The sequence below is a fragment of the Balaenoptera ricei genome, chromosome 8 (genome assembly GCF_028023285.1).
Source record: "Balaenoptera ricei isolate mBalRic1 chromosome 8, mBalRic1.hap2, whole genome shotgun sequence".
Lineage (NCBI taxonomy): Eukaryota > Metazoa > Chordata > Mammalia > Artiodactyla > Balaenopteridae > Balaenoptera > Balaenoptera ricei.
In genome coordinates, this window is record NC_082646.1 from 15,516,709 (window position 1) to 15,541,641 (window position 24,933).

General features: G+C 46.8%; 3 protein-coding genes across 3 annotated transcripts in view; all 3 read left to right on the forward strand.

The window, feature by feature from the left end:
* Positions 1 to 754: 754 nt before the first annotated feature.
* On the forward strand, positions 755 to 3,063 carry APOA5 (apolipoprotein A5). Its single transcript, XM_059929309.1, has 4 exons — positions 755 to 785; positions 1,286 to 1,366; positions 1,480 to 1,591; positions 2,112 to 3,063. Exons 2-4 carry the CDS (start codon positions 1,318 to 1,320, stop codon positions 3,061 to 3,063), a joined length of 1,113 nt encoding a protein of 370 aa, XP_059785292.1. The 5' UTR covers positions 755 to 785; positions 1,286 to 1,317.
* A 2,113-nt stretch (positions 3,064 to 5,176) lies between these two features.
* ZPR1 (ZPR1 zinc finger) lies at positions 5,177 to 14,550 on the forward strand. Its single transcript, XM_059930348.1, has 14 exons — positions 5,177 to 5,397; positions 5,575 to 5,736; positions 6,181 to 6,271; positions 6,735 to 6,805; positions 7,453 to 7,539; positions 7,696 to 7,818; positions 8,183 to 8,230; positions 8,389 to 8,455; positions 8,873 to 8,943; positions 9,606 to 9,695; positions 10,164 to 10,274; positions 10,945 to 11,031; positions 13,050 to 13,115; positions 13,934 to 14,550. The coding sequence occupies exons 1-14, from the start codon at positions 5,227 to 5,229 to the stop codon at positions 14,066 to 14,068; spliced, it is 1,380 nt and encodes a 459-aa protein (XP_059786331.1). The 5' UTR covers positions 5,177 to 5,226; the 3' UTR covers positions 14,069 to 14,550.
* A 2,207-nt stretch (positions 14,551 to 16,757) lies between these two features.
* BUD13 (BUD13 homolog) overlaps positions 16,758 to 24,933 on the forward strand; it is a 35,088-nt gene continuing 26,912 nt past the window's right edge. The window contains exons 1-3 of the mRNA XM_059930347.1: positions 16,758 to 16,937; positions 18,916 to 19,009; positions 23,042 to 23,126. Of these exons, the coding sequence (XP_059786330.1) occupies positions 16,795 to 16,937; positions 18,916 to 19,009; positions 23,042 to 23,126 (322 nt within the window). The 5' untranslated portion in view covers positions 16,758 to 16,794. The remainder of the gene's footprint in view (positions 16,938 to 18,915; positions 19,010 to 23,041; positions 23,127 to 24,933) is intronic.

A 24,933-nucleotide genomic window follows, 5' to 3' on the forward strand; every position in this document is an offset into this window, starting at 1 on the left:
GGAGGAGATCGATTCAAGATACATTTAGAAGCAAAAATCAGGAGTTTATGAATGTGTGTGTTTAAGTATATGGAGTGGGTATATATCATCAGAGGAAGTCTGGGCTTTTTGGCTTCTCCTTCTCAGAGGCCTTGTGGGTGGAGTTCAGCCTTTCCCCATGGGGAGAATCCTCCTCTTGCTCCCATTCTTTGGGCCCAATGTCCCTGGCCCAGATGCCTCTCATGATGTCATCTTCTCCCCATCAAACTTCCCCAGCTTGTTCCAGGATTATTTCATAAAGTGGGAGGTGGGTGGGTCTTCAACCCTATAAATGCTGGCTCTTCCCAGGCTGCCTGAGTAGCCCGTGGTGGAGGTGTCAAGGGCTGCTCAGGTTCAGGCTGGCAGCTGGACACTGTCCCTGTCTGGCTGGGGCACAGTGCTTCTGGGCAGTTGAGTAAGAGCGGGGCCCTCAGCAGACAAACAGGCTTGTCTCTGTTGGTGGGTCAGTCAGTAGGTCCACAGGAAGGTTGGAAGTCAAGGGGTTTGGGGGACCTGGGTGAGGAGTTCAGGCCCACTCCTTGTAAAACTTTCCAGGAAGCACTTTTCTACTGGGGCAGCATCCAGATACTAGGGTACTCATTAACCCCCTGGGTGCCAGGAAAGGGCAGGAGGTAAGCACTGGGAGGCAGCTGAGGTCATCCTTCTTTGAACCTCCACGTGGTATTTACTCAGAGCAATTGTTGCCACAGGTCCAGGCCCTGGACTATAAAGCGGAATGTCTGCTCTCTGTGCCCAGAACTGAGCAGGTGAGCAGCCAGGGCAGAGGGATGTGGGTTGGAGTCCTAAGGGAGGGGACTGAGCAGAGAGCTGTGGGTGGGAACTAAGAACTAAGGACCTCCTCTTGGAGCACTTTGGCAGAGCAGCTTCTTCCCCCACCCCCAGGATACCTCAGTTTTCCCAGCCATGAAATGGGGGCAGGAATAGGTGAGCAGGGGAGTGGTGGCAAAAGTGGCCGAGGGAGCTGCTCCTGGGGTCTCCTGGGCGGGGCGGGGTGGGGGGAAACCTTTACAAAGCAGTTTGAGCTCCACAAACTCCATATGATGTGATGAGGTGAAAAAGGAGCCCCCCCAACCCATCCCAGGAAGACACTCTTTCCCTCCCAGCCACATTCAACTAGGTCAGTCCTCTTAAGCCCTGATAGCTCTGTGCTCCCTACACCCAGGGGAGGGTTAACAGATTTGGGGCAGGGTCCCCTGGGGCAAGTCCCCTGGGAGGTGTCCCTTCTTTGCTTCTTCACACTCACCAGGCCTCCATTCGCCTTTCTTCTCAGAGAACATCATGGCAAGTGTGGCTGCAGTTCTGACCTGGGCTCTGGCCCTCCTCTCAGGTGGGTCTCCAACCCTGACTTCACTGTGGAGGTGTGGGTGGAGGCTGGACTGAGGGGTCCGTCCACCCTGGGGGAGGAAACCCAGCCCCTGTTCACCCGCTCCCTCTCCACAGTGCTTTCAATCACCCAGGCACGGAAAGGCTTCTGGGACTACTTCAGCCAGAGCAGCAGGGACAAAGGCAGGGTGGAGCAGATCCAGCAGCAGAAGCTGGCACGGGAGCCCGCGTGAGTGGCCAGGGCAAGGGGTGTGGGCAAAGGGAGAAGACACCCAGAGGGTGGGATGACGCACTGCCTGATTCCTCAACCTTGTGGTCCTCCCTGGGAAGAGAACAGAGCGGCGCTAGTTCTGCCCTCTATCCTGGTCTTCCTGGGCTGTTCAGCAACCCCTGCCGGCAGCCTCCGCCTTTGATCTCTCTTTAGCTGCTGCCTCCATGCCCGCTGAGGCGTGGGACCAGAGAGCAGGGGAGAGGACCCCCCATTGCAGCCTCCAGAACGAAAGGATTATGTGAGAGTCCAGGTGCCTCCGTGCACAAGGAATTGGAAGTGTTGACCTGGATATGCGTGTGCCATGTGTTTGCACTTCCTGTGGGAGGAGTCATGGTTGGCTTGGGTTAGTACTAGAGACCCGGCTCTGGGGCCACCGCCCTGCATCCTTGGTTTCTCCATAGGATCAGTGAGTGATGTCTTTGGGGCAAAGGAGATGATGGGGCTAGCAGTCTGATGGCCTGATTGTCTCCTTCCCCAGGAGCCTGAAAGACAGACTTGAGCCAGACCTCAGCAATATGGACAACTTCCTGGAAAAGCTGGGCCCTCTGAATGGGCAAGGGAGGGAGCCTCCTGGGCTCCCACGCGACCCGGTGGGCATGCGGCAGCAGCTGCAGGAGGAGCTGGAGGAAGTGAGGGAGCGTCTGGAGCCCTACATGGCGGAGGTGCACGAGCGCGTGGGCTGGAACCTGGAGGGGTTACGGCGGCAGCTGCAGCCCTACACGGTGGAGCTGATGGAGCAGGTGGCCCTGCGCGTGCAGGAGCTGCAGGAGCAGTTGCGCGTGGTCGGAGAGGGCACCAAGGCCCAGCTGCTGGGGGGCGTGGAAGAGGCGCGCAGCCTGCTGCAGGAGCTGCAGAACCGCGTGGCACACCACACTGGCCGCGTCAAGGCGCTCTTCCACCCGTACGCGGAGCGCCTGGTGACCGGCATCGGGCACCACGTGCAGGAGCTGCACCGCAGCGTGGCGCCGCACGCGGCCGCCAGCCCGGCGCGCCTCAGCCGCTGCGTGCAGGTGCTCTCGCGCAAGCTCACGCTCAAGGCCAAGGCCCTGCACACGCGCATCCAGCAGAACCTCGACCAGCTGCGCGAAGAGCTCAGCGCCTTTGCTGGCGCCGGCGCTGACGGTGCGGAGGAAGAGGCCCAGCCGGATCCCCAGGTGCTGTCTCAGGAGGTGCGCCAACGACTCCAGGCTTTCCGCCACGACACCTTCCTGCAGATTGCCGCCTTCACCCGCGCCATTGACCAAGAGACCAAGCAGATCCAGCAGCAGCTGGCACCGCCTCCGCCAGGCCACAGCGCCTTCGCTCCAGAATTCCTACAAGGGGACGGAGGCAAGGCCCGGAGCGAGCTGCAGGCCCGCCTCGACGACCTGTGGGAAGACATCAACTACAGCCTTCGCGACCATAGTCCCGGCCATCTGGGGGAGCCCTGAGGGTCTACTTGTCCACGTCCCAGATTCTTGTCTGGGGAGCCCACGATCTGAGCCTCTAACATAGCTATGTCCTTGACAGTGGCCTGTTGGGCAGAGGGTGGAGGGCCCTGCACAGGATAGCTGAGGTCACCCAAAGGGCTGTTGTCCTAGGCCATCCAGCCTCCTGCAATTCCCCCATCCGGATGCATTACATTCACCAGGCTTTGCAAACCCGGCTTCCCGTGCTCATTTGGGAATCCTCCTGAGTTGCTCCATTCTGGGGTGGTGGGAGAGGGCGGGACGGAGGCACTGTATGTGCAGGGTCATTATGTGCAAGCCTGTTGCCATGGCGCTGGAAGCCTGTGCCTCTTCGTCCCAGGGCCAGGCTCTGATCACTTCTGGCCACCTGGTGGCCACTGCTAGAGCTGGTCCATAGAGAGGAGCGCTTTTCTCCCCAGGGCTGCCATGACAGCTTCTGTTGGGGGAAGAGAAGGGAGAAAGAGCAGAAAATATGATGAAGAGAACATGTGATGGTGTGTGTGTATATATCCCTGCTGGCTGATGCTGGTGGGGACAAATGGTGTGGGTCGTGATGGGAGGGAGCAGAGCCTGGATTTCCTTACATAACACTACATCTAAACAGCTGACCGAGCCCTCCAATCTGTGAGGGCTACTTAAACTCTCTGGGGAGCCTACTGTGTGCCCTCCCCATCTCTGGCCCCTCCCTCCCGACTCCCAGGCGGAAGTCTAGATTTCTGACACAAATGAAATAGATGCTTATGATGGAAGCTTATTTGCCTGGTGTGACTCTCATTTGGACTATGTCTGAAATCAGTGGCCTCACCACTATCCCCAAAGCACACCCATCACCCCCCTTCAGTCCCTCGCTACTCTTTCTCATTGACCTCCTCCTAGTCCAGGTGTATCGGAGGGGTGTTGCTCTGACTGGGCTGACAGCTGTTTGTCACACCTGTGGTGTGCCTGGGTTAGAGACCCTTCCTCTGCACTTGCACTGTTCACCAGCCTGCTTACCACAGGACGGTGTGCACGAGGTATAGGCCCCTGAGGTGGCCTGTCTTCTTTGTCCCGGCTGGTCCAGATTTTGAATGGCCTCTTTTTTGACTGTCCCTCTTTTTATGACTGACCCTCTTCTTGGACCCTCAAACTCATACTCCCACCCCCACCCCCATTCCCCATGTACAGATTCACTTGGGGGCAACCAAGCTCCTCATAGCTCCCTGGGAAGTCTGAAATTGGGGGTGGGTGAAGTGGAGGGAAGAGGAGAGAGGAAAGGGTAAACACACCCAGTCCAGTACCCTTAGAACGTCCCAGGCAGCACCCTTTCCTCCCGGCTCAGCCCACCCTGCACAGAGTTCTCACTGCCACACTCCCTCATAGCACAGACCCCATCTGAATCTGGCCTCATCATGCCTGCAGATTGGATCTCTTCCATGACACCCTAGATTTAGCACCAGAACTGGGAGAAAGGTGCCCAGGGAGAGGAGGTGCTGGAAAGGAAAGTTTACCCCCCAAAGAGGTGTTTTTGTTGTTGGTGGTTAGGAGATCAGGAGGGGTGAGTCAGCTGGGGTTGGATGTGGTGGGGATGAGCCAGTAGGGGTAAAAGTGAGGGCCGTGTATTTGAGGCTGGAATTTGGGCAGGTGTTTATGAGGACAGAAATAGGGAGTGAGAAGAACAGAAAGGGAGAGAGATTGAGGGACTAAGGGAGGGTGATCTAGAGCCGAGGCAGCATCTGGCCCAACGGCGGATCCATGCAAACCCAGGGCGGAGTGCACCTCCTCGGGGATACCGATGGACGGCCAGGCCCCTTGCCGTCAAGCCTCTCGTAGTTAGACTTGTGGACTAATAGAACCCAGTACAGCGGAGCTATTGCAAAGGAGCAAAAAACTGCCCTGGGTCTGAGAGGACGCCCTGGGGTCAGTGACGCCTGAATTGAGGTGGAGGCAAAGCCTGGATCCGGCTGGTTTTCCTGGATCCGGCTGGCTTTGTAAGTCTGGACCGAATAATCCCGGCAACTGGGAAACCGTGTCACGTACTGTTCCCCGAGGGTAGTCCTCGGCCTCTTTAAGGATGGGCGGGGCGGTAGCTGGCGGAAGTGCCGGAGGAAGGGGTGGGACCTAGAGAGACGCAGAAGACCGAAGTTGGGGCCTGAGCTGCGCGTGGTCATGTTGGCCAGTGGGGCTGTGGATCCCGGGCTCCCGGGGGTTGCTGCCGCCCCCTCGCCCGTCCCGGCCCGACAGCCCGGGCCGGGGCACTTGTTCCGGCCTATTAGCGCTGATGACGAGGAGCAGCAGCCTACCGAGATCGAGTCGCTGTGCATGAACTGCTACCGCAATGTGAGGCGGGGGCGCGGCCGCGGGCGGCTGGAGGGTTGGGCTGAGGAGGGGAGGAGCGGGGGTCGGCGACCTGGCCAGGCTGGTCCAGTTGGGGACCCGGAGGCGAGGCACGCCCGGGGGTCAGTAGATGGGGGATGGGGGTTTCATTGGTTCTTTCCCTGTCTTCTGCTTCCCTAGGGCATGACGCGCCTCCTCCTCACCGAGATCCCCTTCTTTAGAGAAATAATCGTGAGCTCCTTTTCCTGCGAGCACTGTGGCTGGAACAACACGGAGATCCAGTCGGCAGGCAGGATACAGGACCAGGGAGTGCGCTATACTTTGACCGTCAGGGCCCAGGAGGTGAGAGGAGCCCACAGCAGTTACCCTAGTGTCCTAGAGAAAGCTTGGGGACTGGAGTCACAGCTCTGGTCCAGGTGGTCGGACCTCAAATAAATCCACTTAAGTGTTCAAGCCTCAGTTTCCTCCTTTGTAAAATGGCGTTGGTGCTGTCATCTGCTCAGGTGAGGTAAGACTTGTGAAAGTGCTTTGTAAGCTTTGTCAGAAAGTATCAAATGAGCAGTAGTTGTTATGGATAGTACTCATCGTTTGGGTAGCTGGTTTTCACATCAAGGTACTATTCCGCAGGAGTAGTCCGGACTCCCCCTAGTGGAGAGAGGAAGAGACAGCTGGGCTGGGGCCCCTGATGGCGGGGCGGGGTGGGGCAGGCACGCACTCTTGTTATTTCCTGAGAAGAACCTGAATTGTTGAGACGTCTGTGGACTGAAGGTTTTTCTTTCTGCCCAGGACATGAACAGAGAAGTAGTGAAGACTGACTCTGCCACCACAAGGATCCCAGAGCTGGATTTTGAAATTCCTGCCTTCAGCCAGAAAGGAGGTAAGTTTAAGGTCAGAGTGTTTGCACTGTTCATGCCTAGCTCAAATCTTACTTTCTTGCAAAACTCCTGGTGCCAGGTCTAGTGGCTTGTGTGTGGGTTTGGCCACATCATTGTGATCTTCATTGGTTTAACATAAGCAGAAAGCTTAGGTAAAGCAGCTTAAGATAGTATTGGGTTGGCCAAAAGCTTCGTACGGGTTTTTCCACAACATCTTACAGAAAAACCAGGATGAACTTTTTGGCCAACCCAATATATAGTGATGTCCTGTGTAAGACTGTGATGTACTTATTACAGAATTTTCTGTAATAATCACTCTTATTAGAGGTGAATGGAACCTTGTTCCCTGCCTCCTTATTTTACAGGTGAAATCAAGGCCCAGAGAGTTCAAGTGAACTGCCCAGGGTCATACAGGCACTTGATAGCAAAGTGAAGACTGACCAGTCTTTTGTTTTTACTCACCAGCTCTGACTACTGTTGAAGGATTGATCAGCCGTGCTGTCTCTGGCCTGGAGCAGGATCAGCCCACACGAAGGGTGAGCTGGGGTTTTCTGATTGCAGCAGCTCAAGGAAAAATTATTTATGTACACTTGTTCACCTTCCCATGTGGCGGAACTGTCTCTGATTGAATGTTGGAGAACTGTGGGGGGAAGCACACAGTGATGTTATAGCTTCCTGGATGTTGCATACGCTGTACCACTATCCTTTCCACTTCCCCTCCCCCACTGTACATTGAGGCCTCTTCTCAGACAGACACTGTAACATTACCTCCGAAGAGCCTTTCCTGATACTCTTGGGCTTATCTGTGCTTCCTGAGTGTTCCATTGTATCTTATATTTATTATGACATTTTATATATACATATATATATATTTATGAAATAATATAATTGCAAATTTAGTCACCTGTCTTCTTAACTGGCTGTGGAGCCCCATGAGAGGGCTCTGGTTTATTTACTGTTGTCTATAACCTGGCACAAGTGCCTGGACTAAATGGCTGAATGAGTGAGAAAATGAGGCTCATCTGGCACCACCCATAAACTTCAAACTTATTTGCTACTTCTTATTGTGAAGCCTGAGTCTCTGTTCCCAGTCACACTAAGACAGGTGGTGACTTCCTGTTGGAAGTGATGGGGGCATAAGTTCTATCACCAGGGCTGATCTTTTACTCTTTGTTCCTGTCAGGCGAATAAAGAAGCCATGGCTGAAAGAATTGATGAGTTCATTGTCAAACTGAAGGAGCTAAAGCAAGTGGCCTCTCCTTTCACCCTGGTGAGTACTGAGGGATTCCAGGTGCCCTAGATTTAGGGCAGGAGAGACCATTAAGACTGTCTGAGATTTTTCTGTGGTGCCTCAGTGGTCTGTTGGTAGGTGGAGGATCGTACATGATTTCTTGTTGTAACTGCTCTCTCTTTACCCATCTGTTAGATCATTGATGATCCCTCAGGGAACAGCTTTGTGGAAAACCCATATGCTCCCCGGAAAGATGATGCCCTGGTGATCACACACTATAATCGGACTCTACAGCAGGAAGAGAAGCTGGGGCTCCAGGTAAGTGCATTGAAGAAGCCAGAAGAATGCTCTGAAATTATCTTGTACTCCGATTGCTTGGAGTCAGTGGGAACTTATTTTGCTGCTGCCGCCCTGTGTACGCTATCTCAGCATGTGTGTGCCTCCCCTCTAGCTCACTTAAGGACTTTGGGTAAACTTTACAACACAGGACATCAGTGGCTGTGATCCTATCCTAAACTCTGTTCTGCCCTTGCCTGGGGCTTTGCTCTCCAACTTCTCTGTTAAACCCACGAGGTGGCAGCTGATGTAAGCAAACCAGAGCATTTTCTCTCACTCTGGGGCAGGGTGTTGGGGAGGCTGAGGTCTGCGTGCCAACGTATGATTTGCATCTCTGCTACTTTAGGCAGAGGAACCAGAAGAGAAACCAGAAGAGGAAGATCTCAGAAACGAAGTGAGTCACATTGGCAACTGTGGAGGAAGGAGCAGAGTGGTGGGCTGAGACTGACGGTGTTCACGGGTGGCCGCCAGTGTGCCAGCTGAATGTCTTTAGCCTGAGCAGGTTTCACCCACCTGGGAGGGCTCAGTCTACGTCCCCCTGTTGTGTTCCAGGTGCTCCAGTTCAACACCAACTGCCCGGAATGCAATGCTCCGGCCCAGACCAACATGAAGCTAGTTCGTATCTTTTGTCGGGCAGTTGGGTTGCTCTTCATCTGACTCAGGCATGAAGATGATATTGAAGCTGGAGAGTACTCCCTTCAGGGAAAGCACAAGGCTTTATTCTGAGTGATGAGAGGGATGCTGCCTTTGATGAGACCGTGCACCTTGGCTTTTGGGTTCAAAGAGAGAATTAGGCCATGGTCTCTAGGCTCCTGCGTGTGGCCTGAGCCATGTCATCAAAAACTGATGAACAGCGATCGCCGTGGGTGGTGACCTTGCCCTCTTCTGGGGGGCTGTCTGAGTTAGGTTGCTTCTTATGATCTGTTTCCTGCAGTCCTGAGACTAGCAACTGTGTGTTTGTGGGGTTTGGATTTGTTCTTCCCCAGAGAGTGGTCTTGCTATCCTGGAAGCAGATTTCCTTAATTCCATCTTCCAGAAATTCCCCACTTTAAGGAGGTTATCATCATGGCTACCAACTGCGAGAACTGCGGCCATCGGACCAATGAGGTGGGTGGGCTTCACTGTTTGGGAAGAGTAGCTTTCATCCTTTCTGAAGCTGCTTAGGGTGAGGAGCTCTTGAACTAGAAATTAGCTTAGAGAAGAAAAGTTAGAGATAGCGTAACTTGTTGAAGACATTCAAAGTTGGTTATACGGAAGAGAGAGACCCACTTTTTGACCTACAGCTCAGAGGGATGGAAGAGCAGGGAGGCAGATTTTGACTCAATAATAAAAAACTTTCTAGGTCTATCTGAATATAGAGTGGGCTGCCTTGGAGGGTTGTAAATTCCCTTTCCCTGAGTGTATTCAAGCATAAGCTGTTTAAATTCTTAAACCAGAAAATTATAAAGGGAGTCTACACACTAGTTGCAGTTGGAAGTCCCTTTCAGCCCCAAGAGTCATTTTTTTAACTGTGAATTCAGTTTCTTGGCAATCGGGGGTAAATCTTTGGCAGGCCGCTGGTGCTGGGCACTCTGCTTCTGGCCAGCTTTCAGTGATTTTGGTTTGGATGACTGCTGCCACTGTTGGTTTAGAAGGCACTGTCCTTGGTAGCCATTAGTGGGCCTGATTGGAGGTCCAAGCCTACTCCCCCAACTTGCCCGGGTCTCCCCGCACCAGGTGAGGATGGGCGTCTCCTCTGCTGCTGCTCCTGACACTGTTGTCTGTTGCAGGTGAAATCTGGAGGAGCAGTAGAGCCCTTGGGCACCAGGATCACCTTCTACATCACCGATCCCTCAGATATGACTAGAGACCTGCTCAAGGTAACAACCTGCTTGGGGAAGTGACTCTCCTCTGCACATGGCTGTCTCTGTCGAGGGGGAATCCGTGTTTTCTCAATCATGTCCTGGCGTTGTGAGGTACCTCCTTACTTCCTTGGGTTTGAGGATCCCTGAGCAGAGTTAATCCATGGTAGGAAGTGCAGATTCAGAAGGTGACCCATAAGCTCTTTCTGATGACTTGGCAGCCTTTTGCCTCTAGTGTCTGTGAGGGCCCTTGTTTCTGATCTCTAATGACAGGATGCCTGCCAGCTTGGAGCCATGACTCAGAATGCCCCCTTTTAAGGTTGGTTCCAGGAGTGAGTCTAGCTTTAATTGGAGATTCAGAGAAAACTGGGACAGCTGACTTTGTCCCCAGATTATCACTGGTGGTACTAATTTGGCAGGAGGACTCTGGTTAGCTTTCTCTAGCAGCTCCTGATTTAAAGCCTAATTTGCTCTCTCATCTCACAGTCCGAGACATGTAGTTTGGAAATCCCAGAGCTGGAATTTGAACTGGGAATGGCTGTCCTCGGGGGCAAGTTCACCACACTGGAGGGGATACTGAAAGACATCCGGGAACTGGTGAGTCCCCTGAGTATAGTGCATGGCATCTTCCGCAGTGCAGCTGTGGGGAAGGGGCTAGAAGGCTGCAAAGGTCCTAGTTTTTGGAGCTGATAACTGAGGTTTCTTTGCTTTAAAGCTGATTCGAGAGACTTAAATATTATTTTGGATTGTGATGATACGTTTGTTGGAAATTCAGAATGGAAATTCTCAGGCCTAATTCTGGGCTGATGTAGATATTTTGCGGTTTTGGATAAGTCATTTATTTCACTGTAAAATGGGGTCATGAGGGTCCTTCCAGCGTCTAAAAAAATCCCGAACATACATATATGTGTGTGTGTTGACTTAACCCATATGTTTATCCTCTTAATGAATCATTTCGCTTAACTGATGATCAGTCGTCGGGCATTTTGTCTTTGTAAATTATACTTTATTTTGCACTTCTTCCAATGAGGACTAGAGATCATATTTAAGAACATTTCTATAGTTTTTGTTTCACGTTGCCCGTTATCATCTTGGCAGATTAATTCACACTGTTTTAGGGGTGGCCGCCTAGGTCAGAAAGGCGGTGCGGCATAAATGGAGACCAAGCTTCCCTGACAGGCACCCCTGTCACCCTGCACCAGGTTTATGGTTAAGCCTATCAAACATGGAGCCAGTATTCTAGCAATTTGGATGCCATTTATTGCAGGTGACCAAGAACCCTTTCACACTGGGCGACAGTTCCAGTCCTGGCCAGACAGAGAAACTGCAGGAGTTTAGCCAGAAGTTGGACCAGGTGAGAGGACTCTGGCTGGTCACTGCTTGTGGTCCTGGGGCTCCAGTGAACAAGAAGCTGCATACCCTTTCTTGCCACATGTAAACATCTAACCGACATGTTGGGGATTCTCTTGGTTTCTGATATCCCATGCCACCTCCTTTCTTGGTTTTCTCCCTTTTTTTTGTTGGAGCATCTTCTCCAGTAGCTTCTTAAGAAAATGCATGGGAAGTAAAATTTCTGAGACTTTGCATGTCTGAGAATTTTTTTATTCCACTTTTAAAAAATAATTAATTAATTAATTAATATTTTAATTTTGGCTGCACTGAGTCTTCGTTGCTGCACACGGGCTTTCTAAAGTTGCGGCGAGCGGGGGCTACTCTTCCTTGTGGTGCGCGGGCTTCTCCTTGCGGTGGCTTCTCTCGTGGAACACGGGGTCCAGGCGCGCGGGCTTCAGTAGTTGTGGCACGTGGGCTCAGTAGTTGTGGTTCGCGGGCTCTAGAGTGCAGACTCAGTAGTTGTGGTGCTGCACAGGCTTAGTTGCTCCGTGGCATGTAGGATCTTCCCAGACCAGGGCTCGAACCCGTGTCCCTTGCATTGGCAGGCGGATTCTTAACCACTGCACCACCAGGGAAGTCCTTATTCTACTCTTATATTAGATTAATGGCTGGGAATAGAATTCTAGGATGGAAATAATTTTTTATCAGAATTTCTAAGGTCTTCCAGTTTCCCACTAATGTCTTTCAGTTTCCCAGTTTGGCTGTTGAGAAGTTTGAAGGCATTCTGATTCCCTGTCTTTTGTTTGTGACTTATTCTTGTGATACTTTTGTGTCCCCTGTGATGTAAAATTTCAGGATGTGACTTGGTGTATGTGGGTCAATTTTCAACCATTGTTGCTAAGCACTTGGTGGGTTCTTTGAATCTGGAAACTCATGTGGCTCAGTTCTAGGACGTAAAAAGTATTCTATTGCTTCCCCTCTGTTCTCTCTTTCTGAAATCCCTATGTTTTGGATGTTAGACTGACTTGTCTGGTCTTCTGTAAATTACTTATTTTTTTGTCCTGTTTTCAGTTTCTTTGTGTTTGCACTACTCTTGGAGATTATCTTAATTTTCCAACCCTTCAATTGAGTTTTTCATTTCCACTGACATTTTTATTTTCCAAGTGGCTTTTGGTCTTTCAATACTTTCTCCTCCTTTTAAAAAAATAGCATCCTGTTGTTTTAAGGATGTAGTATTTTTTTCTGTTTGAGAATATTAATGTTGGGTTGTGTGTTTTTTTGACATTTTATTTTCCTCACATAGTTTCCATTTCCTCTTAAGTTTTTTATTTTTATTTTTTCCATTTGATGTCTGTCTTTCAATGTTAGGGGCTTTGCTCACATGTCTGGTAATCATTGGTTGTCTATTTAAAAGTAGAGGACTAAAACACCTGAGTGGGGTGAGTCTTATTGACGTTGGGCTCGTTAGAGGGGGATCTAGCTTAGCCATTTTGTTGAGGTAACTCCAGTGCCAGAGTTGTTAGGTGTTTCCTCTTGGGCTGGTCAGATTCCCATCAGTGGGTGTTCCATTTCCTGTCTTGAGGGTGAAGGCTTGGCTGGCTGTGTTCTGAGAGCTGAGTGTGGGAAGAGGGCTGGGGTGTGTGTATGTCTGTTTCCAATAAGGGTACATTCACTTAACCTTCTGTTCTTGATTCCTTTCCCTCTACCCTCAACTGGGCCAGTGTCCTGCAGTCCGTAGTGTGCTGTGGTAACTTCTCCACAGAATTCTGTCTTTTATTGGTGTGGGGGAAGGGCAATCGTTGGTCTGTTTGGAATGGGAGAGGAGATTAGGGATGCCGGATTGCTTCTTAAATAGCTGTCAAAAGTCCTTATTTTAGATTCTCCACTCCACCTCTAGAGGTACCTTCATTTCACCAATTCTTAAAACTTTGGGGGATTCTGCAATGTAAATTGGGTTGGTTTCTGTGTGGCAGACATAGTCCCTTCCTGCCAGCAGCTATGTAAGATTTACATGCTCATGCTGTATTCTGTCTCCTTCAGATCCTTGAGGGTAACATGAAGGCCCACTTTGTTATGGATGATCCAGCAGGAAACAGCTACTTGCAGGTACTGTAGACCTTCCCTGGTATTTCACAGAGATATCTTTTCTGACCTTCCTTAAATATGTATCATTTCTCCAGAAACTGAGAGACTTAATTCTAAATGAACTGCTTTTTATCAAGGAACCATTTAGCAGAAATTGGAACATAAGAAAGGAAGGGGAAGGTGTATGGGACTGTAAGTGTGTGTCAAGAGGGGGAAAAAGGAGACTCCCAGGTTCCTTCTTCCTCTAGTCTAGCTCGAGTCCCAGCTCTAAGTCCAGCAGTGGCATTTTCATTTTGCAAATCTGACCGTGGATTGAGGAGAAATGGTGCCTTGTCCAGAGGCCAAGATGGGAAAAGGCTTTAAGCTGACTAGGGAGATATTCTGGTGATTAACAGTAACTTTAACATTTATTGAGCAGTTATTATGGGTCAGGCAAAACTCTTCTAAAGTCTCTCCACTGTTAAGACTATGCTACTCTCTTCGTAAGAAGGTGCAGATAGAAAGTTTTTCTCCCCGCAGTCCCACTTCTAGCCCATGTGGGTTCTGTTGCTGCCCACGAGTTGAGCCTAGCCATGGGGTGTTGGAGGCCCTTAAAAAGAGAATAAAGGGACTTCCCTGGTGGTCCAGTGGTTAGGACTCTGTGCTTCCACTGCAGGGGGCGCACGTTCAATCCCCGGTCAGGGAATTAAGATCCTGCATGGTGTGCAGCCAAAACCAAAACAAAACAAAAGGAATAAACGCCTCATTAAGGTCTTGGGAAAGTGGGAATTGGAAGCTGCCTGGGGGAGGGGGGATGGCAGGATGGCACAGGCACTGATGGTCTGTCCTTGGCCTTGCAGAACGTGTATGCACCTGAAGACGATCCTGAGATGAAGGTGGAGCATTATAAGCGCACATTTGACCAAAACGAGGAACTGGGGCTCAACGACATGAAGACGGAGGGCTATGAGACAGGTCTGGCTTCCCAGCGGTAGCAGTGGGAGGTTCCCGGCCAGCCTCCAGCGCTGCTCAGACCACGGGGCTATTTATTGCTATTGGAAAAGGCTGGAGTGGCCTCCCCACCAGGCCTTGCCCATGTGGGGAGGACACCTGGTCTGCGTCGGAGATCTGAGCATACTTTCTGAACAGTTTGTGACGGAAATGCAAGCCTCTTGGGTTACTTGACCTTGTTTTGGAGGATTTGAATTGGCCTGGGAAGAAACCCAGAAATGAACCATCGGGCATGTCATTGTTACTTTTTTCCTATCAAGTCTTTACCCTCCCTCCACACAATGCTCTCTCATGTCGAGCTGGAACTCTGAAGAGCTGGAGAAGGTGGAAGACAGCTACGTCTGGAGTTTGGAAGTTGGGTTGGGTATATAAAATACTGACTCTCAACAGGAAGAGAGTCTTCTGAGGGGAGGGAGTCTAGGACAGGTGAAGAAGTTCTCATTAAAATGGTGGCTTTCAAACAGCACTGGCCTCTGAAATCACTCTGTCCTTGTTTTTTTATTATTATTATTTATTATTATTTTATTTTTATTTTTAGTTTTTGCACTCTGTCCTTGTTTGTTATGCTGGTAGAATTCAACCTCCTGAAGAACATTTTCTCCAGTGTGGCTACTGTAATTTGGGGACTGGAGCTGGCATTTCATTCATTCCTTCAATAGATGTTTGAGTGCTTGCTTTGTGCCCGGCACATCATAGAACTGAACAAAATAAAGCTCTGCTTTCATGGAGCTTCAAGTGTAGTGGGGAAAATTGGCAAACAGAGTGGGTGGGGGGTTGACAAGAAACCAACAAGTAGAACAGTGTCAGATTAATCACCATGTTATGGAGGAATGTCAAGCAGGGAAGGGGTCTGGGTAGTGCCAGGGAAGGCGGGGGCATTAGCTTTATTAGATGGAACTGCAGAGACAGGGCAAAGCTTAGACCATGCCACTGGTCGTGAATGCATTTGATCCTGCTTAACTGCCCTGTGAGGTAGGGTTAAGACCTGAGCTTAGTCTTGTCAGGCTAAGGTTTGGTACCGAGTAGAACGGGTAGAGGTGGAACTGAAGACAGAAATGGGCAGGAGGCGATGGGGTGGAGAGGACTATACTGGTAGTGTTCACTGGAGCAGAAATATGAGACTTTCCCAACGTCTGCTGACACCAGGGTGGAGGCAGGGCTGTGGAGTTCAGCTTGAGGTACACTGAAGCCAAGGCAGGGCTGTGGATGGGAGACCTGTGGGGCCCTGCAGCTAGTGAAGCCCTATCAGTCCAGTGCCCCCTTCTCACAGGCCCTGAGACACCCAGCCTGCTCTTACTCCTGGGCCTGTGCTGTGACCACGCAGTGTAGCCCAGTGGTTAAAAGTTCATGCTTCAGGGCAGTGATCTCCAAACCTGTTTTGTTATGTATATTTTCTGAACATGTGTTCCAAAATAGGCGTATTTATTTATAAAGTATAACAATACTTTGACTAATAAACCTTAAAACAGTGACAAAAATTTAACGTATGGTGAGGTAAGTAAAATACGCAATCTAATGCTTTTTCAAGAAATTTGGATTACCTCTTGCACCCCACTTTGGTAGCCTCTGCTCCCAAGGGTCATATGTTCTGGCTGTGTGAAGTTGGGCGACTTAACCTCTCCAAGCTTCAGTTTTCTCATCTGTAAGGTAAGGATAATAAAAGCATCTGAGAAATGTGAGGGTTAAATGAGATAATTCAAGTAAAGTTCTTAATGCCCACAAGAAGAAAAGTCTTCTCCCTAAACTTGAGCATTAGAATTCAGTCTCTCTAGGGACTTCCCTGGCGGTCCAGTGGTTAAGACTCCGCTTCCACTGCAGGGGGCGCAGGTTCCATCTCTGGTCGGTGAACTAAATCCCGCATGCTGCCTGGCCAAAAAATAAATTACCTGAGTTTTAAAAAATAAAAGACTGAATGACAAAAAAAAAAAATTCAATCTCTCTAGCTTCTCTCTTGCCATGCTGAAAGTAGATCCAGGTCATTTTCATTGGAAATATTCTACGCAAGAGATAGCTAGGGGCAACCAATATCAAATGTGGGTGAGATACATAGGTTAGAAACCTCCATATTTCTCATAGTAATTATATTGGGTTTGGAATTCCTGACTTCCTCTGTTGAATAGTTCTTGAAAGCCTATTAAAGCAGATTTCTCTCCACCTAAACATACTAATAAAAATAACTGACACACTATGCCAGATGCTGTTCAAAGCACTTTACACAGTAATATTATCCTAGTCCTTGCAACCACTGAGTTCGGTGTCATTATTATCCCCATTTTGTTAAGTATGTTGCCCAAGGTCGTACAGTTAGGAAGTTATGGAAGCAGAACTCAAACTGAGATGCACTGCAGCTCCAGAGCCCACGTTCCTAACTACTGCTCTCTGGTGCTTCTGAAGCTGCTGGGGGCAGAGATCTTGTTGGGGTCGTGGCTGTAGCCTCGCGGCTACAACAGCGCTTGCTGCACGGTCTGTTTAATGACAGAGTGGACAAAGATAAGAAACACGATTGCCCCGTCAGAGGGATGTAGAGTGGGCCCCCAAGGTGCGCGTGTCCCTCGTAAGCCCGCAAAAGCTCACACGAGACACCCTGGCCGGTCCAAACACCCTCCGCCACTTCCGGTCTTGGCCCCGCCTCCCAGAGTTCTCGCTGTCCGTTTCGCGTTTAAGAATTTTGTCCTCAGCGTCGATCCGTCTCCCGGCCTTCGCCGCTGCCATGGCGGCAGCTCCGCCGCTCTCCAAGGCCGAATACCTGAAGCGTTACTTGTCTGGGGCAGATGCCGGCGTCGACGGGGGCCCTGAGTCCGGCCGCAAGCGTCGCAAAAAGCGGCCGAAGACTGGCGGGGCCGGCGGCAAGGGGTGAGTTGGCCCTGGCGGGGCGGGGTCCGCGCGGCTCGCCGCCCCTAATCTTCCCAGCTCCGCCCTCGGCCCGGCTCTTCCTGGGCTCCTCGCCGGCGGCCCCGAGGGGCCCAGCGCCCTTGACTGCTCGCCCGGCGCTGCCTGAGCCCGGAGTCCGCTCAGGCCGCTCCTCGCGCCCCTGGGCAGTGTCTTCGACGTATTCAGGCCCGGCTGTAACTTTCATTACTCTTTTCCCGCCTTTGTAGCATTCCGTCCTCTTCCGCAGAGAATGAATATTGTGCCCTGAGACTAAAGTGGTGAAGCGAATTCAGAGGTTCTGTGCGTGGATATTAAGGGCCCAGAACATGTCGGTGGGGATTCTCCAATGCCAAGGACTCCGGTCCTGAGTCGGAGACCTATGCTCACTTCCGGTTACTCTTTCTACTACTACTAACAATAACAACTAACGCTTATACAGTTCTTGTCATGTGCTGGGCACCGTTCTAAGTACTTTAGACCTAAACGATTTATTTAAGCTTCATAACAGTACCATGAAGTAGATATTTTTGTTACCCCCACTTTTCAAACGAGAAAACTTATGTGGCCCAGTGTACTGGGTTGAATAGTGCCCCTTCCCTCCAAGGCATGTCCACCCAGAACCTCAGAATGTGACATTGTTTAGAAATAGGGTCTTTGCTGTTGTAATTAGTTAAGATGAGGTCATAGTGGGTTAGGATGGGCGCTAAATCCAATATGACTGGTGTCCTTTTAAGAAAAGGGAAATTTGGATACAGAAACAGACTTACAGGGAAAACTACCACGTGAAGATGGAGGCTGAGACTGGACTGGTTTTATGCTGACAGTAGGGACTACCAGAAGTTCGAAGAGTCAAGGAAAGGTCTTTCCCTAGAGCCTTACTGGCGGGCATTGCCTTGCAGACACCTGATTCCAGACTTGAAGCCTCCAGAACTGTGAGAGAATACATTTCTGTTGTTTTAAGCCACCCAGTTTGTGGTACTTTGTTAGGCAGCCCTAGGAAACTAATAATATACCCAATAAAGTCAAGTAGTTCCGAAGAACTAATCCATTTCCTCTCCTGGTTTGGTTGTTGTGTTATTCTTGTTTTCTGTCCCCTCTGACTTGTGTGGATTCCTTGGAGGCAGTGCCATGTAGTGAAATTAACTTGAGCTTTGGAGTAACACTGACAAGTCCTAGCTGTGCCACTTTATGGGCTGTGTGGCCTTGGGCAAGATATTTCATCTGTCTAAGCCTCAGTTTTTTCATCTTTAAAAATGAGAGTAATTCTGAATGATATCACTTATATTAAATGGTTGTTGTGATAAGTGATCTTGCCTTTTCAAATAGTAACTGTTAATAATAACTGTTTACATCATGGCATTGTTATTATTTGGACTCATCCGTAGTTTATCCATGTAACAAACATTTATTGAGTACTTCCTATGCCAGTTTTTGCAGGGTGTTGAGGATATCACTGTGAGTGAGAGAGGCATAGTCCCTACTCTGATGGAGCTTATAGTTTAATGGGGATACAGCCTTTAAACAACTAATTACACAACTGGTTGATTTATTTCCTTTGTGATAAAGTATTCCAAGAATGAGTTAACAGGGGTTCTTAGTTGGGGGAGGTAAGTGAAATAGTATTGGAAGGTCTGTGAAGGAAGTTATATATATGCTAGGATTTTAAGAATGCGTAAGAGTTTCCCAGTAAAGAATGAGAAGAGTAGGTCAGGCAGAGGGAAGGAACTGAGACATGAAACTGATACGGAAAGGAATTTGGCTCATTCTAGGCACCAAAAGAAGACTAGTGAGTAGTGAACTGAGGAGGCAGTGGTACAAGATGAAGTTGGCTGTATTGGCAAAGAATGGACCATAGATCTTGTAGGATTTTGAGTTTTAGCCTAAAACCAAAGATAAGTGTTTGTAGGCTGTTATCCAAAAATGTTTCTTCTCTTTTGATCTTTTTATTTTTCACATTTAGAATGCGGATTGTGGATGATGACGTGAGCTGGACATCTATGTCAACCACTAAAACAGAAAAGGAGGAAGAGGAAGATGATGGAGATTTGCCTGTGGTGTGTATCTTTTGAGGCTGTGAGGACTTTGAAATGCAAGCCTCTCAATCTCGACTCCCAGTGCAGGGTAGATTAGTAAGGGGGAAAGTTGAGGGCAGAGAAGAGGTGACACTTTCCAGGAGCTATTTTAAAGTAGTCTTCTTTGCTGATGCCTATACACAGTCTTTGTATATGGAGGGCTCCATCTGCCTGGAAATGGGAACTGATCACAGAGAGGCAGGATTCCTCAGTGTCAGTGATAGAGCCATGATTAGAATTCGCCATGGTTCAATTTGTTGGAACGTACCTTAAAAATAACGTTCAGGTTCAATCAAAGGAAACTTTTTAATTGCTCATTTTATTCCCTGATTCAACTAAGCTTTAAATTATATGCTCTTGCCTGAGTACAGGAGATATGTAGATTAAGAGAACATAGTGTCTGTACTTTACAGGTCATACTCTACAATGGGAGACTGAATTTCAAATGACAATATGATGAATGTTGGAGATAGAGTTCACATATGTACCCAGTGCTATTAGAACACAAGGGAGATAGCACACTTTTTATCCCACTGGGAAATTCCATGAAGGATGGAAATATCTGAATTGAATTTTAAAGGATGAGTAAGAGCCAGGTGGGTAAAAGCATAGGCAAATAAGTTAGCATCGGTATGGTCATGGAAACTTTGCTCAGAATTGCTGAGAAACGAGGTGAAAAGGAGAGCTGTTGATAGGCTGTATTATACTAAAAGGTTGTAAAGGTGAATTCCAGATGAGTGTGTTTAATGTTAATCCCCAGCATATTCTATAATATTGATAGATTATTTAAAAGATGGTTTGTTAGTAATTAGAAGGGAAATAGTGATCATAAGGAGCCAATTTAGTTTCAGTCAGAATGAATTACTGAAACCTAGTTAATGTTTATAACATTTGTTGTTATTTTTAAATTTTATTTATTTATTTATAAATTAATTAATTAATTTTATTTATTCATTTTTTTTTTGGCCGTGTTGGGTCTTCGTTGCTGCGCACAGGCTTTCTCTAGTTGAGGCGAGCAGGGGCTACTCTTCATTGCGGTGCGCAGGTTTCTCATCGCGGTGGCTTCTCTTGTTGCAGAGCACGGGCTCTAGGCGCACAGGCTTCAGTAGTTGTGGCACGTGGGCTCAGTAGTTGTGGCTCGCGGGCTCTAGAGCACAGGCTCAGTAGCTGTGGCGCACAGGCTCAGTTGCTCCATGGCCTGTGGGATCCTCCCGGACCGGGGCTCAAACCCGTGTCCCCTGCATTGGCAGGCGGACTCTCAACCACTGTGCCACCCAGGGAGCCCTATTTTTTAATTTTATGAAAGCAATACATGTTTATTATAGAATATTTTGTAATTGTAAGAACGTTTAAGTTTTAAAAAGAATATAATAATCACTTTTACTGTGACCATCCAGAGATAACAACTGCTAACGTTTAGATGCTTTAATTCATAGATTGTAATACTTGTATTTTATTTATTTTTTCAAGTATAATTGGGATTATACTATACATATGGTTTTGGAGCCTGCTCTTTCACTTAATAGTATGTTGTCAGTACTTCAGTAAGACTTTAAAATATTCTTTGAGAATGTGACTTTTAATGGTTGCATAGTAGTTCAATATACATATTAATTTAATCTGTCTTATTATTGGCTGTATGGGGGGTTGTTCCTGTTTTAAAATATCATAATGATTTAATAAACATTTTGGACATAAATCATTGTAAGAATCCATTTATTTCTTTATTCCTATGAAGTGAAATCAATAGGTTAGAGAGTATGGTCATTTTGAGGTGTTTCCCATATTGCTTTCCAAAAGGTGGTAAGAATTTACACTCCCACTAGAGGTGTATGGGAATGTCAGTTTCCCCATTTCTTCATCAATATTGGAACATTATTCACATCAACAAAAACAACTGCAAACCTATGTCAATTTGGCAGGTGAACAGTGGTATCCAGATTCTTTGAAAAATAGTAAAATGAATGATTTTTCATATGTTTATTGGGCTTTTGTATTTTATGAATTTCCTGTATTTGTCCATTTTTTTAGAAAATTGGAGTTTTAATTTTTTTCATTGATTTATTTGATATTTGTATAATAGGAATATATTATCTGTTTTACACGCCATAGGTATATTTTGTCATTGGCCTCTTCATTTATGATAGTTTTTGACATTTAAAAATTTTGATTTTTTCTAGTCAGGTCTTTTAATTTTGCTTCATAATATTGTCTTTTGCTCTTATGATTGCCCCAAAACCTAAAGAAGGGAAGCTTTAGCCCCACTGCTAGACTCTATGCTTGTTACAACAGACCTTGATTATTGAATTCATTTTTGTTACTCCAAGATTATCACAACCAATAATTAGGACAACCACAGTAATAGAGGCAGCACAAGATTAATAGGTGTAATTTACCATGTACCAAGCACTGCTAAGCTTACATGAATTATCTGTTGAATCCTCATAGCAATCCTTTGATCCTGCTTTTACAAATGAGGAAATTGAGGCTTAGAATAATTTGCCAAAGGTTATACAAATATTAAGGGGCAAAGCTGGGAATTTAGATCTCAATTCATCATGTTTTTTTAAAATAAATTTATTTATTTATTTATTTGGGGCTGCATTGGGTCTTTGTTGCTGCATGCAGGCTTTTCTCTAGTTGCGGCGAGCGGGGGCTACTCTTTGTTGTGGTGCGCGGGCTTCTCATTGAGGTGGCTTCTCTTGTTGTGGAGCACGGGCTCTAGGCACACGGGCTTCAGTAGTTGTGGCATGCGGGCTCAGTAGTTGTGGTTCGTGGGCTCTAGAGTGCAGACTCAGTAGTTGTGGTGCACGGGCTTAGTTGCTCCGCAGCATGTGGGATGTTCCCAGACCAGGTCTCGAACCCGTGTCTCCTGCATTGGCAGGCGGATCCTTAACCACTGTGCCACCAGGGAAACCCCATCTTGTTTGAAAGCCTGTGTTTTTAATGCCCAGTGAGAGATCTCAAAACTAGGTTATATGAAGAATGATGGTAGGATCTTGGGAGAAGAGAAGAAGTAGAGGGGAATTCAAACCTGGGTTTGAGTTTCAGTTCTGCCACTTGCTAGGTTGAGAAAGTTACTTAACTTCTCTGAGCCATAGTTTGCTCTTAGTAGTGTGGAGCCTTTCTTTCCAGGACTTTTGTGAGGATTAAGTGAGATAATATAAGTAAAGCACAAAACACAGTGCCTTGCTCATAGTTGCTACTGTGTAATTAGAATTTATTATGCCAGCCATCTTGGAAGGTCTATCATGTGGAAAGGGGATCAGTTGCATCAGAGGTGGGTCTAGGGTGGATGGAAAGAAGTTATAAGAAGGTAGATATGGGTCCAATGAAACTAAGAACTTTCTAGCCCCAAAATGCAGGGGACTGCCTTGTAACATGAGTTCCATGTCAGTGAATTAGTTCCCTGTCAGGGAGGGACTACATGAGTGATCATTTATCAAGGATACCGTAGAGAAGTTTCCAGATTTGTTTGGGAATTTGGATGATATGAAATATGGTCTTATCCCTTAAAGATTCTATGAGTCTGTGAACATTTTAGTGACTTCTTTTGGTTGGATACTAGAAAAACTGTCATTGTGACTACCTACAAGAAGAAAGTTTTCATAAGGAGTCCAAAGCCCTTAATGAATGATAGGATGACAGGAAACCTGCCTGTGTTTTCACTCTGAATGTAAAAGTAAAAGGGTAAAAGGAGTTTAGCTTTTAGCTTACAAGTGGCAGTTGTATACCTGGCACATTAATAAGGTTTGTAATGAAAGAAATTAACCTCTGGAGGGAAATTGATTAGTCAGAGAAAGATCTATAATTAAACCATCCAGTGACAATCACAGGTTTATGGAGCAAATGTAACTGAGGACCAGTACCGGTTTCTTCATGGCCGTTTTGGGTCTTCATGTGCCGTGTATTAATAGGAATGGAATAGTCATAGCTTCAGGTTCTTGAGACAACAACAGTGCTACTTGGCTGGATCCTGTGGATTTCCTTAACGTATTGTTCTGACTCCCACAGGTGGCTGAGTTTGTGGATGAGCGGCCAGAAGAGGTAAAGCAGATGGAAGCCTTTCGTTCCAGTGCCAAATGGAAGCTTCTGGGAGGTGAGTTCCAACAATCGGTAAATCTGAATTTCCCATTTATAGGAGAAGCCTTTTTTTTTTTTTTCTTTTTTAATTGAAGTATAGTTTACAAGACTGTGTTAGTTCTAGGTGTACAGCAAGGTGATTCAGATATATATATATATATTTTTTTCAGATTATTTTCCATTATAGGTTATTACAAGATATTGAATATAGTTCCCTGTGCTATACAGTAAATCCTTGTTGCTTATCTGTTTTAGGTACAGTTGTTTGTATCTGTTAATCCCATACTCCTAAGTTACCCCTTCCCCCCTTCCCCTTTGGTAACCATAAGTTTGTTTTCTATGTCTGAGTCTGTTTCTGTTTTGTATATAGATTCATTTGTATTATTTTTTAGATACCACATATAAATTATATCATATAATATTTGTCTTTTTCTGTCTGACTTACTTAGTATGATATTCTCTGGGTCAATCCATGTTGCTGCAAGTGGCAATATTTCATTCTTTTTTATGGCTGAGTAATATTTAGGTGTGTGTATGTGTGTCTCTGTGTGTGTGTGTATGTGTGTGTGTGTGTGTGTGTGTGTGTCCCGCAGCTTCTTAAACCAATAGTCTCTTGATGGACACTTGGGTTGTTTCCATGTCTTGGCTATAGAAATAGTGCTGCTGTGAACATTGGGGTGCATGTATCTTTTTGAATTAGTGTTTTTATTGTTTCCAGATATACACCCAGGAGTGTAATTGCTGGATCATATGGTAGTTCTATTTTTAGTTTTTTTTTTTTTTTTTTTTGATTAAAAATAATGTAGTGTCCTGGATGGGATACTGCAACAGAAATCTGGCATTAGGTTTTAAAAAATAAGGACTTTAGTAATCATAATGTGAAAAAATACAGTTCCTGAAATAGGTATGATCAAAAGAAAATATTGATAAAACTCTCCAAAATTAGGGCAAATATCACTCAATTGAAAACATGAAAAGATAACATTCATAGATAATACATTCCAGGAATTACATCATATACCTAATAACAATTTTTGAAAACAAAATAAAGCAAAGTGGAAATTGAAAAATACATCAACAAGGAAATGACAGATGAGAATAAATCAGAAGATCCCAAGTCTTCATATATAATAGTGTCCCCAAGTGTCCATAAAAAAGTATAAAAAAAAAAGACAAATAGACACAATTCAATGAAATTTCAGAAAACCACTGGATAAAACCAACAACAACAAAATCACATAATTTTTTTTTTTTTCACAGACACACACACACACACTGTATTTTATTTTTACAAGAGATAAATAGACTGACACCAAGCATTGTACATGGATGACCACAACAAAAGCAACAATGATTGCAATTACCAAACATGAAACACACTCATACTATGTCATAATATTGACATTTTATTGTTTCCAGATATACACCCAGGAGTGTAATTGCTGGATCATATGGTAGTTCTATTTTTAGTTTTTTAAGGAGCCTCCATACTGTTTTCCACAGTGGCTGTACCAATTTACATTCCCACCAACAGTGGAGGAGGGTTCCCTTTTTTCCACATCCTCTCTAACATTTGTTATTGGTAGACTTTTTGATGATAGCCATTCTGACAGGTGTGAGGTGATACGTCATTGTGGTTTTGATTTGTATTTCTCTAATAATTAGCGATGTTGAGCATCTTTTCATGTGCCTTTTAGCCATCTGTATGTCTTCTTTGGAAAAATGTCTATTCAGGTCTTCTTCCCATTTTTTGATTGGGTCTTTTTTTGATATTGAGTTGTATGAGCTGGTTGTGTATTTTGGATATTAACGCCTTATTGGTT

Excerpts from the sequence above, each read along its gene's own strand:
- APOA5 (XM_059929309.1), top strand. The coding sequence starts at position 1,318 with ATGGCAAGTGTGGCTGCAGTTCTGACCTGGGCTCTGGCCCTCCTCTCA. Across the intron at positions 1,367-1,479 it reads GGCTCTGGCCCTCCTCTCAG|TGCTTTCAATCACCCAGGCA; the intron begins GTGGGTCTCCAA and ends CCCTCTCCACAG. Across the intron at positions 1,592-2,111 it reads AAGCTGGCACGGGAGCCCGC|GAGCCTGAAAGACAGACTTG; the intron begins GTGAGTGGCCAG and ends CTCCTTCCCCAG.
- ZPR1 (XM_059930348.1), top strand. The coding sequence starts at position 5,227 with ATGTTGGCCAGTGGGGCTGTGGATCCCGGGCTCCCGGGGGTTGCTGCC. Across the intron at positions 6,272-6,734 it reads TGCCTTCAGCCAGAAAGGAG|CTCTGACTACTGTTGAAGGA; the intron begins GTAAGTTTAAGG and ends TTTACTCACCAG. Across the intron at positions 8,231-8,388 it reads AGGAAGATCTCAGAAACGAA|GTGCTCCAGTTCAACACCAA; the intron begins GTGAGTCACATT and ends GTTGTGTTCCAG.